This window comes from Theobroma cacao, chromosome 9 (genome assembly GCF_053813885.1).
Source record: "Theobroma cacao isolate CCN51 chromosome 9, ASM5381388v1, whole genome shotgun sequence".
In the NCBI taxonomy this organism is placed as follows: domain Eukaryota; kingdom Viridiplantae; phylum Streptophyta; class Magnoliopsida; order Malvales; family Malvaceae; genus Theobroma; species Theobroma cacao.
The window spans coordinates 7,842,969-7,856,063 of NC_142647.1; the positions used below are offsets into that span (position 1 = coordinate 7,842,969).

General features: G+C 35.4%; 3 protein-coding genes across 5 annotated transcripts in view; 1 reads left to right on the plus strand and 2 right to left on the minus strand.

Annotated features, from left to right (window-relative positions):
• Window positions 1–13,095, minus strand: part of LOC18588871 (uncharacterized) — a 76,096-nt gene that overhangs the window by 40,253 nt on the left and 22,748 nt on the right. The window lies entirely within an intron of this gene.
• Window positions 420–5,236, plus strand: LOC148760675 (protein OS-9 homolog). Of its 2 annotated transcripts, none has more exons than XM_018127687.2 (8): window positions 420–621; window positions 1,783–1,859; window positions 2,816–2,950; window positions 3,142–3,213; window positions 3,691–3,806; window positions 3,978–4,044; window positions 4,174–4,280; window positions 4,982–5,236. In XM_018127687.2, exons 1-8 carry the CDS (start codon window positions 537–539, stop codon window positions 5,124–5,126), a joined length of 804 nt encoding a protein of 267 aa, XP_017983176.2. In that variant the 5' UTR covers window positions 420–536; the 3' UTR covers window positions 5,127–5,236. The 2 variants fall into 2 exon arrangements, with proteins under 2 accessions (XP_017983176.2, XP_088665753.1); XM_088809627.1 differs by having other exon boundaries at window positions 424–621; window positions 2,747–2,950.
• Window positions 5,740–11,105, minus strand: LOC18588869 (uncharacterized). The gene is given in 12 exon segments (XM_088809625.1): window positions 5,740–6,311; window positions 7,103–7,196; window positions 7,271–7,373; window positions 7,637–7,714; window positions 7,801–7,840; window positions 7,843–7,981; window positions 8,583–8,685; window positions 8,799–8,986; window positions 9,271–9,306; window positions 9,503–9,599; window positions 9,679–9,801; window positions 10,710–11,105. Coding segments are annotated over 12 exon segments (1,689 nt in total). The 5' UTR covers window positions 11,048–11,105; the 3' UTR covers window positions 5,740–5,961.

Here is a 13,095-nt window from a genome sequence, read left to right on the forward strand (position 1 = left end):
TCCACATTAAATACATTGATTAAAACTCTTGTAAAGAAAATAAGTGAAACTAATTCACATCGTTGCGTGCATTGTCAATGTCCATTGTTACAAAAGATGCAGCCAAAAAAAGAAAGAGAGTAATTATACTTTGTAACGAGTACTAGCTTTAATTATGTTTTGACATCAAACTAAATCAATGAAAAGTTTCCTATCATTTCTCGATCGAAGACGAAATTTCCTATTCTTCCATTGGGCACTGATAGAACGGGCTGTTTTTGGGCCTTTGGTCCGACACATGATAGATTAAAATGGCCCCTTAGGCCTTGGGTCAAATTCCTCAGTGACTACTTTGCGTTACGTGGCGAGATTTGGTTGGGCAACGTGCATGGAGTTGTGTCATCTTCAACGGCATTGGATACAGACTTCCACCCACCTTCTTTTTCTTCTTCTGCTTTGGGTGTTGTTGCTGGTTTTTGATATTTTTATTTCTTAGCAGGGTTTGTATTTACTTAAAGAGTTAAACTAACTTTTCTCAAAGTAAAAGAAATAAGAATATGAGATTATTTATTAGCTTGGTAGCAGTTTTTTGTATCTTATGGAGCAATGTTTTAGCCGATCAGATTTTCCCATCTCATGTAGGTAAGCCCATACATATTTCTTTTTAATCTCAAAATTCAACTTTTTAATGTAAATTCCATAGTTTTTTTTTTGGTCTAAGTCATCTTAATTTTGTTATTTTGCATCTGGGTTTTTCTTTAATTTTTTTCTTTTCATGTGTGAAACATAGAAGAGTTGAGATCATGAGGCTTATTACAGAACTTCAAATATTTATGCTTAGTGATTTCCTTGTTTGCTTTTTTTTTTTTTTATATTAATGAATTTTCCTGGGTTATAAGACATACTACTTATTATTGTTAATGAGTATAATGTACTTGTTTCAAGCTCCTTGTTTATTTACAAATAGAGAGTGATTTATATGAACAGAAATAGATGACTGAGTTATTTTTGTGCTTGAGTGGTAAAATGAGCACCAAAGACAGGAAGGAGCTTCTTAGAGCTAAAGCCCTTCATAGTAAGAAAAGGGGATGTTGTGGTTTTTGATTTTAATTCAGCTGAGTGTTGTAATAAAATGGGGTGAACATTAGATATAAGATTGTTCTTCAGTGGCCTGAGATTGATGCCTACTTCAGTTCTCGGGCTTTTTACCTGGCAGTATGGTAAATATTTGTCACGATCTAAGTAAAAAGATTGCAGCATCAAAGTGTTGTTTCCCTTTCCCCCCAATTAGAAAGAGTTTGCAATTGTATTTAGTTTTTTAATTGTGAATGCTGACTATGTTAGGCAAATGTTTTTTACAGAGTTGCTAATAGGTTTAAGTTGACTATTGATTTGTTGAGAGAAAATTTATGCTAAGAGCTTGTGCATCTGTGGCTAATTAAAGGCTATTGGTACTTAAAATACAGAGCGAGAAATTTCAGAAACAAAGTAATCCAGAGACTGAATAAAATAAAAGTAGAATACACTATCTTCTCGTACAACAAGGGCCTTTAGAAAGATCTATTAATTTGGAGTAGTTAAGCTATACTCAGGCCATATTAGGTGCCAATAATGATTATTGTCTTACACAAATAAGTCTTTGTGGGTGATGTTATCATATGCAGAGTTTCCATCCAACTATATTGAAATTGATTATTGGCTGTGGTCGTAGTTTTCTGATTTTAGTATTTTAGAATATTGGTTCTACTGCTTTCAAGTTTGTCGTGCTTGCTGATGCTTCTTTGATACTTTACTGATCAACAGCTGGCACATTTGGCCGGAGCTCCCGTGAACCAAAATACAAGATTGAGTTTCATACAGAAGATTCCCCCTACCATCCTGTAAGTAAGCATAGGATTTTAAACATATGTTTGCTCTTCAGTGCTGCTTTTGATACAATGTGGATGAACGCTTTGCAGTTTCTTCTTTCCTGCTTATTGCTTCATATTTGATCTTAGTTGTAGATTTCGCAACCATGTCCCTGTATTTACAATATGAGTACATCAATCTCTACCATTGATAAGGAAGGTTTTCTTTCTTGCCTCTCCTTTTCTACTGATCATTCTCGTAGGTTCATTCTTCGTGTACCATCCATATCTATCTCGTTAAAAATTTCTTCAAACATGAAAATGGAGTTTAAGTTTAGTAAGTAATGCCTTGTTAGTGCCACTATGACCCTTTTAGGATCTTATTGCATGATGGAATTTGTATAATGAAACTACTAATTTTTTTGAGCAAGTAAAATTTGTAAACAGTGACATGTAAAAATCCTGAAACCACTGACACGTACATCTTAAGGTAGGCAGGAAGTTTTTAATTTTAAAGTTTTATACATAACATGCTCTTAATATTTGCAGCTTATAGTTGTTTTTCGTACTAACCAATTCAAATACATTAGCAACATGCATCTTCTGTACATCCTCATCATTGACTCAACCAAGGATCTCATGTTCTATGTTGGAATGCTTAAGAAATTTCTTACTTTGAAACTGGAGAGAATGTGTTGAATTTATGATTAGAGTGCGGCATGGTTCTGCTTCTCTGTGAGATGGTTATTAAGGATATAGGAATAATGAAATCTTGGCTTCTTAGTCCTGTCATAAATTTGCCATGTGCTTGTAGCTTCAAGGGGCTGGTTTTTTCTTTCATGTAAACCTATCAAGTTCCATGTGCATTTTTTTCTTTTCTGGAACTGTGTTAATATTATAATGCCTGTAATATTGTGCAGGATGATGATCAAGAGTCTGTTGTTATGCCTAATAAAGATGGAAAGAATTTTTTATGTTTCTTGCCTAAGGTGGAGAAAGCTAAGACTGGAAAGCCAGTTACTCAGCAGAACACAAGCAGCATGATTGTGGAAAGTGAGAAACGGGTTAAACTGAAGACACCAGATGAACTACTGGAAGTACTGAAAGATCGCTGCTTTCTCAGAGTGAGCATTTGTTTCCTACAAACTGTTTGTTTGGTGTTTCCTATATTGAATGATGTTTCTGTCATCTAAAATCAAAACAAAATAAATTGAGAAAGCCTTTGTTCTTCCTTGGAATTACTTGCTGCGTATCTTGTTATCTGCTTACTCTACCATAAATGTTTTGTGCTTATACTATCAACTCTTTCATGCAGCAAGAGGGTTGGTGGTCCTACGAATTTTGCTACCAAAAGCAGTTACGACAACTACATTTGGAAGAGGATAAGGTAGTCTTTTAAGTGAACTTAAGGTGCTTCTATTTTACATTAGACCAGGCTTTTTTCACTGCTTTGAGGGTTATGTGTCTGAGGTATGTAGAATATCATGCTTTTTGAAATGAACTGCAGTAAAAAGGTACCAAATGTATTTGATTAGCAGAACCTGCTATGTGTACTCAACTGATGGTTTTGGACACTGAATATGATGTTGGCACCATCTATTTGATCTGAAGTAGTAATTTGTATCATAGGTGGTAGTAGTAATGGTTATTAACAGCAGAAGCAGTATCTTTTGCTATCATAAAAATAATTTTGAGGATTCCTATGTATTCTCTAATACCTAATGAACATAGTAAGACCCCAACAGCAGTTTTTATTAATTTTCTATTGGGCATTTTCTTTTCATTTTGGAATTACTTGGACTTGAAGATCTGATAGTTTGTACAAGCGTGAAAAATAATGATATTTGTTAAATAACCATTGCAGGTGGTTCAGGAGTTTGTCTTGGGTGTATATGATGAAGAGGCCACTGCTGCTTTCAACCAGAATCTCTCTGATATCTCCACTTTAAAAGATCCTCGCTCAAAAGATGCATCACAAAGGTGTGACTTCAGTATGGTTTAAAAATTTAAGTTGCACTGACCATTTGGCGTCTTCAATTTATTTTATTTTTCCAAAAAAGAGTTTTCAAGTGAGGAAAAGTAAAAGATAATATTTAATTAAAAAGAAGGAAAAAAAAAGAAAAACATTAATAATCATATTGTCTCGTACAGGTATCATGCTCATCAGTATACAAATGGAACCACATGTGATCTTACTAATCAGCCCCGAGAAACGGAGGTATGAAGCAAAAAAGTTGCAGAATTTATATATTGTTTTTAGAGTTTCTTTGGAGGGAAAAAAGACCTAGTTTTTGGCTTTTAGATTTCTTTCTCATTTCTTTTAATGCTTTATTATTTTTATTTGCAGGTGAGATTTGTGTGCTCGGAGCCCAGAGCAATGATTAGTTCAATTACAGAGTTATCCACCTGCAAGTATGCACTTACTATTCAATGCCCCATGTTATGCAAACACCCGTGAGTCTCTCTCTCTACTCTATGTGCTAAGATTAGAACTATGGATGCTAGTTTTTGTGTATCTGATTGTGCCCATTGGAAAGATCGAAGATTTACTATTCAAGTGCCGAATAGGGAAGGGTATGTAGAACATGAGTGAATACTTCTTGTTATCCTTTCTTCTCAATAGATACACTGTCTAGTCACCTGAAAAAACCAAGCATTGGGCCATTAATTGAATGGTCAATGAGCAAGTGTTCTGAGATGCTGCCAAAAGTGCAGGATAGGTAAAATTCAGGGAGAAAAAAAACCGTCTCGAGATGTTTTATATAACAGAAACAGAAGGGTAGAGTTTACCAGCTGCCACTAATCTTGTACCTTTTCTCACTTGGGTCAGCGAACTTTAACTTTTACCAATAGGTCACATAACTGTCGATATATACCAATTAGTTATACCAGCAAACAACAACATTATAAATACTGATGAAGTGTTGACAGGCTTTCAAATTGGCATCCATAATTATCTAGTTAGCGCAGTTTGTTGCAGTGAAGGAACTTTATATCTCTCTGATTCGCGTGGGCACATGAAACAAAAAAAAAAAGGGGCCAGGGGGTGTATAATGTTTCCAATGCCACCATTTAATTTTGTATTTTCTGGTGTTTATTTATTTATTATTATCAAAAAAAAAAAAAAAAACTGATTGCTGTCCTTGATTTTGCAGATTATTCCAAGAAGAGAGACCGGTGTGGCACACTATTAACTGCAATGTGCTTCCAAAGGATTACAAGGATAGCAAGGTTGAGGATGCACATATTACTATGATCATGGACTCGGAAGATCAATCCAGTTATGATTCAAGAGAATGAATGTTGTAAATCTTTATACACTTTTTGGTCATTTATACAGATAAGCCTTGTCAAAGTAAAAGTGGTGCAGCATCAAATTAAAGAAGGATTGTTAATATCCATTTATTTTCCTCCCCTTCCTTTTCGGATTACATTCATTACTTTAAAAGATTATAATTCAAGAACTTAAAGCTCCACCATACATCTTTTATACTATTAGAATTTGGATTGAATGAATTATCAAATAATAAGAAAAACAGAAACAGATTGGAATTGGGATACTGCAGACGTTTGAAACTTTCCTGCATTGAAATGCAGAACTTACAGTACTAGGGAAATCATGCTGACTAAGCTCAACTCAATAGTTGCCGCCTTATTTTTACTTGCAAAAACTGTTTTTCTCTTCTTTTTCAAGATAGTTGCTAGTATTTGCACATCACCAATCTTCTGCCTTATTCCATCCGGTGTTGGGTTTTATTTTATCTTTTGTTATTTATAACTGCTTCTGAGTGATGAGATACACTCATATAAACTGTTTAGGGCTAGATGGGACAGAACTATAAAGTCAAGATGCAATAATTCTAGCCAGGTGGAATGCAGCATAAGTACAGACATTTATGCACATAAACGATCATGCATGCAAAGTGTAAACACACTTCATGTATGTATCCACATGTCGGTATTTACTTGCTGACATTAATAAGGCTGAGGATTCGAATGTGAAATGACAAGCTCTTTGTGTTGATAGACAGAGTTCATAAAACCCCAGAAATTAATGACATTTACCATCTAAGCGGAGGCATGTATCAGTGGATACATCCTATTCACAAAGTAACTGTTTAGAATTGTTTTCTCATCATGAAGATAAAGCTTTGTTGCCATTATCTGTTGAAGCCAAAAGAGCCAAATACTCATTTATGGCTTCACCTTCTTTCGTAATTTCGATGTCATAGTCTGATAAAGCATCTGCAATTTCTATTTCTTTCGCAAGTTCATCTTCCATCTCCACATCCCGCTCTTCCTCGCCAGCAGTTGACGGACCTTCATCAGTATCATTGTTGGTCAAACTATCAGGGTTCACATTGTTAGGCTCTGAAGCAAGATTTCCATTGCTGTTAGCATCAACAGTGGGGAGTTGTTCAGATTCAGACAGCAGGCGACTAATGGTTTGCTCCATTGTTTCACCGTCCTGAACAGCAGCAACCACTGAACCCAGGAAAAGTATCAGAATGCTAATCCATGTTAAGTTCATAAGGATAAATGAACAGTTTTGGAGATGCTTTTATCAAATTCGCATCCTCTTGTGCACTAAAAAGTTCTCATTATATATATATATATATATATTATCACAACACACTAACATCCATGAATTTTGGCAGTGTGGTACTTTATTTTGTGTACATTTTCCAGTAAACTGAACAGATTGCAACTGTCTTTACCATTTGAAAGATATAATGTTTGTTATAAGAATTTTTAGTTTGCTCCAGTCATTCTTTTTGAGTGCTAACTATTTGTTATTTAAAAGTTTTCCCTCCCAATATGAATTATTAGAATGTTAAAACAGTTGGCAGATAATATCTAGAAGATATTTATGAGCCAATTCATTATATTAGTTTTCTAAAAAGAGCTGCTTGCCTGATTGTTGAGAATAATAACAAAAACACCTTTTCTTTTTCTTGTATATATCATTGCTCTTTTTTCTTGCTTTGACCATTTGGAAGCTTCATAGAGTTTAACATGAGAGCTTACATCGCACGAATTTAAAATTTGTTTCTAATTTTAGAATTGTTATGAGACATTAAAAATTATTTTTGATTGAAAATTAAAATTTGCCCATTATAATACTTCAATTTTGTAGAATTCCCTCCACACCCCTCCTCCCCCCAACACATAATATATGCTGTTTACCAAAATATCTCTGACAATAGTGGAGTCTATATGATAGAAAAAATAATTATAAAAAACCAGTACAGTAGTTTGGAACAGTTTCCTCTTACCTCTTGATCTGTCAAATCCCATGGATACAAGCTCTTCAATTCTAGCATTGGCAGTTCGTTCCTTTCTTTTCCCTTTCCTTGATTCAATATCAAGCTGCATACCAAACATAAGAAGTGATAGCCAATAAAATTGAGAATAAGGAAAGTTTCTTGCAAAAAGCAGCCAACCTGTATTGCAGAATTAGTTTCTGGACTTGTTAAATCATCTAATGCCTTCTGAAAGTCATTCTCATTCCTCCGAAGGGCTTCTGCAGCAAGATTCTTTTCAAATCTGCCAAATCAAGAAAGTCCTAGCTTTCAGGAGAAAAGCTTTCGCTATGTATTGATAGTTATGGATGGTACAATAGAAGCTTCAAAATAACCTTAACATATTGTCCTTGTTTTCATTTTATTTTCATGACCATGAAGCTATGATTGGAAAACTTTCAACCCAAACTTCCAGCCCACAAGCATACACCAAGAGTATAGTTACCATATCATATTAATATGAAAATTAAAAAAAGGCAAACAAGAAGATAGGAGTGCCCTTCTCACCCAATGGCAACTAATTCTTTCAATTTCTCAAGATTCACAGCCTTCTTCAATGGTGTCACTCCATATTGTTTTTGCTCCCTGCAAATTTGTTGGGTTATTTATTTGTATATAAAGGGAATATGCCAGTTATAAATGAAACTTATGTTAAGTATATTTACACCCACATGATTTCCATTCTATGCCGGATATCATCCTCCCGCTTTGTGCTCTCTTTGCCTTTTCATCAAAGAGAAAATCAACAGCACTCCCAATATCTTGATTGTTCAATCGCAATGCCCTCCTTGCATCATGTTCCTTGAAGCCCATGCTCATAACATGAGATAAGGCTTCGTCAGGCACTTGTAACTGAAATCAGCAGCAAAAAATTGGGCTTAATGTTGGGAAAGGATGTAAAGCCATAATGTTAATTAAGGTGGCAAAAACAAAAGAAATGGCAAGGAAAAAAAAAGAACTGAAAGTGGCAGAAGGAAGCAAAGGATGAGCAACAATAAATTGGAATAACCACAACTAATTGCTGATAAATTTTACCAGTTAATAATATCTGAATGTATTTTAACCTTTTTAAACTATTGATATATGGTACTTCTATTATATTTAACCAATATCTTTCAGTAAATAAATGTTGCAATAATACAGCAAAGTAATTGCAAATCCAGTCGACTAATTCTTTATCTGAGAGATATGTCATTCAGTACTCCATTTTATTTTCCCATTGAAGGCAAATCTAAACCTGTGCTCAAGAGGATGCTGTCCACACACTGATAAGAGAATCCATATAGGATATTGAGAAGAGAGGAGCAGTGGTGGTCTCCCTGGACTGACCAGATCAACTACGCAAAAAATAAAGTGACAAATTCTCCCCTTTCTTTACATTAGAAGAAAGATGGAACAACCGGAACCAGATATCTGAAAAGAGCTAGGTGCTTTGGGTTATAATTAAACTAACCTGTGAGAATTTTGCTTGTGCAGAGGTCAATGCCTTCCTAGATTCATCAAACTGACCATTATGATATGCCACTACCCCTTCCAACAACTCCAACCTCATATGTCTACAAAGAAAGCATGCAAAAGAGATTAGCTTCACATTGCAACTAACAGCATTTTGACTACTGGCCAGAAATGTAGAAATTGAGTCTCTGAAACAATGTTTTGAAATATTGACAGTGCAAGCTCTGGCTGGCAACCAGCTTGAAGGAGTCTAACACGGGAGAGATCCTTTCCGTGACAACGTTCAAGCCCTTCTCTGGCTTTTTCAATACGTATTCCTGCAACTGAAAGCCAACTGATATCTCGAAGCAAGAAATAGCACCAAACCATGTCTATTTGCAGCATTGGTACATTGTCAACAAGCTGCAAGCAAACACATACAGCCAAATATGTAGGATATTAAGAAAACATTCTTGACAAATATAGTCTAATCCAGAGAAAATTTTACGTAGAGATGAAATAGATCTTTCACTTTAAATCCAAATTAACATGCAAGCAATTATTCAATACCCAATGCATGTTTAAAATTTTGAAAAGATTACCTAAAAGCCTTTAGCTATTTCCAAAATATATAAACTGAACAACAGCATGGCTTAAAAGTTATTCTGAAAATGTATCTTCTTTAATTCTAAGAAAGAATGTCTCACCTCAAGGACCTTGGGATCACAAAGAGAGAAGGCCTCCTACAAGAAAGAAACAAGGCACTTAATTTAATGAGTGCTCAAACTCACCGGAAAAACATTTTACTGTATAACCTTATTATCAGCTTTGCTGACAAATGTTCAATGAAAGCTATTCCAACAATCTGGTTGCAAGCAAGAAAAAAATAAAAACAAAATTGAGTGCTGAAGCAAATGTGGGCGGATGCTAGCAACTGACCTCCCCCATTGTGAGCACTTCCAGTGCGTCTTTATACAGTTGTCTCCTAATTAGATTCTTTGCATTTGCATGAAGCATCAGACCCATCATCACTGCCCTATTTAAAGAAAATTCAAATCTTATTCTAGTTGTAAAAACGAGGCCAAAGGTTTAACACATAAGAATAAATTCCATACCGCTGATCAGTCTCAGTTCCTAATTGTACTGTTTGCCCTCCCTGGTCTTCAAGTTCAATATTAAAGTCTTCAATTGGCAACGAGCCATCTACATGCCTCTTGGAAAGTGCAGTGGCAGCCGCCCTGTCAATAGAGATAGCTATGAGTTAGTAACTGGTGAATCTGCACAACAATATGCAACGGTACAGAAAAAATACAGAGAAATGAATTATTTTCCCAGCCTACCAAATCCTGAAAAGACAATGACTTCAGAATGCAGGAAAACTATAAAATAAACACATCCAGTAAAAAAATTCCTCTATCATTTTGACAAACTTGCCAAGAAGGTCCTTGTACTATTTGCAAAGGTAAGTCCTTGGTTCATCTGAAAAGTTCAAAGAGTGGAAGAGACATTTTTGAAGGTGTTCCCCCCTCTTCAAATAACAACACTGAAATTTGCAGTTAAGACAATTGATTCTCCAATTAGACACTTTATATCATCTCAACTTAGGGTAAACCGTAAAGGACTAACATCTCTCTACACGGAAACATAGAAGTATTTCATTATCAATTCAATCATAGACTTCAGACTACATTACACCACTTTGATTTTATTACATGAAACATTGAATCAATTCCATAAAAAATAAGAAAAAAGTAAAATCAAAATACCTCGTGGAATTAACTACACTGAAAACAAAAGAGGAAAAAAGAGAATTCCATCTCTTTATGTACAAACCCAAAACAGTCACAATTCAATTATAATATACAAGCCAAGAAAACATAAGGAGAAATAACCCAGAAATATTCCATGAACACAATTTCCCTTTTCGCATATTTGATTGACAAGCCGAATACCAAAAATACATGAAAATCATCATAAATATCAATTTTTTTTTTCATAAAACAATAAATTTGCCAACTTTGATTAAATCCAGAATTCGAATGAAACCAAAAACCCAATAAGCAGTCAGTTACTTTTCTATTAAATTCAATACTAATCAATCATTAAAAGAAACACAGAGAGAAAGAGAGTTGACGAAAAGACTCACTTGACTCGAGCAAGTCTACGAGAGCGTTCTTCCTCAGCCATCAACTCATGTTTCAAGGACTTGCCTTCATCAACAGAGACACGACTGGCCAAAATCTTAGCGTTGTTTTTGATACCCAAGTGGCTTAACTTTTCAGTGCCGTCACCATCTTTCAATACTTTACCTGCACATATAAGGTTAATAGAGTCAGGACGTTCCACGTTTGATCGTTTGGCTACCTCTTCCCTCAACATGGCCACCGTCCAATTCTCCAATTCTAACTCTATCACTCCTGCCCATGTCCCTCCGATCCTCAATTTCGCCATGGCAGCAAAGATGTTCTTTTTTTCTTTTAGCATGAGAGTGAAAAGTAGAGTGCGAGAGATAAAGATGGGAGAACTAAATGGTGTCGTGTATATTTATAGATTGAGGAAAAAAAAAGTACAGTTGATTGGGTAACTTCGGGAGCAAGGTTACGTAGTTCTATTAGGGCTATTACTTTGGTTTTTAGAATGCCACAGTGCGATTGTGAGTTTGTACTTTTAACTTTTGTTAATGAAAAAATAACATTTGGAATAATTAAAATTTTGATTGGTTATAGTATCCCCTAAAGTCTAGTATCAAATTAATATATAGATGCCACAATTGAAGTTTTTGAATTTTATGATTTACCGAGTAATTGACATATTTTCCCCCTAAATTATTATTTAAAAAATAGTGCTTTACTAGTAAATCAAATAAAATACCAATATTTTTCCCTAGAAAAACGTTACTCTTTTAAATATTCTTCCTTTCTTTTCGTCATTATAATCAACTTTTTTTTTTTTTTACACTTTGCAACATACTAGTATTTGTTTACATCATTTTTAACATATTTTTCTCCTTATAACAAATAAATTGCAACAAGGAAAAAGTTTTTCTCTTTATAATAAAAAGCCTTTTCATAGTATCTATATAAAAAATTTTAACTTGTAATTTGGTTTCTATAGTTAGATTGAGTGAAAACTAAACAAAAAAAAAAACTGATAAGATAACTACATAGAATTGTCATTTGATATGTCAATTACTAGTGTAAAAATGTGAACATGGGTGTGAATTTTTTTTTTATGATTATTAATATATGAAATTAATTTGGTATGGCTAAGTTGTAGTGATAAGTCTTGGATCTGGGAAAGTTTTTCAGCAACCAATAGACCAACAACAGTAAAGGAAAAGATAAAAAATATCAAAGAAAACAAAACGCTTTACATTACTTTAAATTGCTGTCAAAGTCTCAGAGCTTGCTTTCTTACTAGTCTTCCACTGCCCTCCCACAGCCATGGCTACCGACGTTGGTCGCGCCATTCCAAAAATCGCAACTGCTGCCACCAAGCGCAAGTTCAAAAAATGCAAACCCAAAATCAAGTATTAACCCCACAAATGGTGTCCCTCCTCTCCTCTGCCACTTTCGTCGCCCATTTCTTCATCCTCAGCCACGATCTCTTTCTCCTCCCTTCCCAATGCTTCTCCCTTGAATCCCTCCTCTCTTCCCTCGCCCCTCTCCTCCTTCCCCTCGACCCCCTCCATTTCCTTCATTTCCTTCCCTTTGGTTCAACCGCTTCCTTTCTCTTTCCTCTTCCATCTCCGAACCCTTTTGGCCTCGCTTTTTTCGAATTTCTAACCAACTTTCTCTCAGCTCCTTTCAACTCTTTTCTTTCCTCCCTCTTTCCCTCCTGATTCCTCCCTTGTCGCTACTCTTTTCTGCCTTACTCACGGTGCCTCTTACCAATTCCTCGCCTGTCACTTCAGTTTTTCCTCCTTCGCTGATACTTACCGTGCCATCTACACAGTTTGCAAGTTAATCAACGATAAATTAGGCAATTCCCTCGATTTTCAAGCTGATATCATCCGTATTGTGGTGGGTTTTTGGTGGATTTCACTTCCCAATTATTGCGGCGTTTCGAGGTTGATGGGCAGCTGATGGGTTTAATTGGGTCGTTTTTAGTTCAGGCATTGGTGGACTCTGAAGGTAGATTTTTGGATATCTCAACTACTTGGCCTTGTTCAAGAAAACCTTAATCAAGTTTGCCTCAAACAAAGCTTTTCTCGTGAGTAGAGGAATCAAGAGAGTTATTAATGGGCCTTGTTATAAGCTTGGTGATGGATATTCAGTTCCTCAATACATATTGGACAATTCTTGTTTCCTTCTCTTGCCATGGCTTATAACCCCTTATTTGAGGCCCAATGAGGAAGGAGATAGTTTGAATTTACCCAAAAAAGAGTTCAATGCGGTGCATAGTCAGGCAATGGGATTGATTGAGATGGCTTTTGGGAGAGTTAGAGCTAGCTGGCAGCTTCTTTCTAAGAGGTGGAAAGAGAGATGTGTTGAATATTTGCCGTTTGTGATTGTGACGGGCTTTGTTGCATA

What these genes read in the sequence shown, in the direction of transcription:
- LOC148760675 (XM_088809627.1), top strand. Translation starts at nt 537, where the DNA reads ATGAGATTATTTATTAGCTTGGTAGCAGTTTTTTGTATCTTATGGAGC. An exon ending in GATTTTCCCATCTCATGTAG is followed by an intron (nt 622 to 1,782) that starts GTAAGCCCATAC and finishes ACTGATCAACAG; the next exon opens with CTGGCACATTTGGCCGGAGC. An exon ending in CCCATGTTATGCAAACACCC is followed by an intron (nt 4,281 to 4,981) that starts GTGAGTCTCTCT and finishes TTGATTTTGCAG; the next exon opens with ATTATTCCAAGAAGAGAGAC.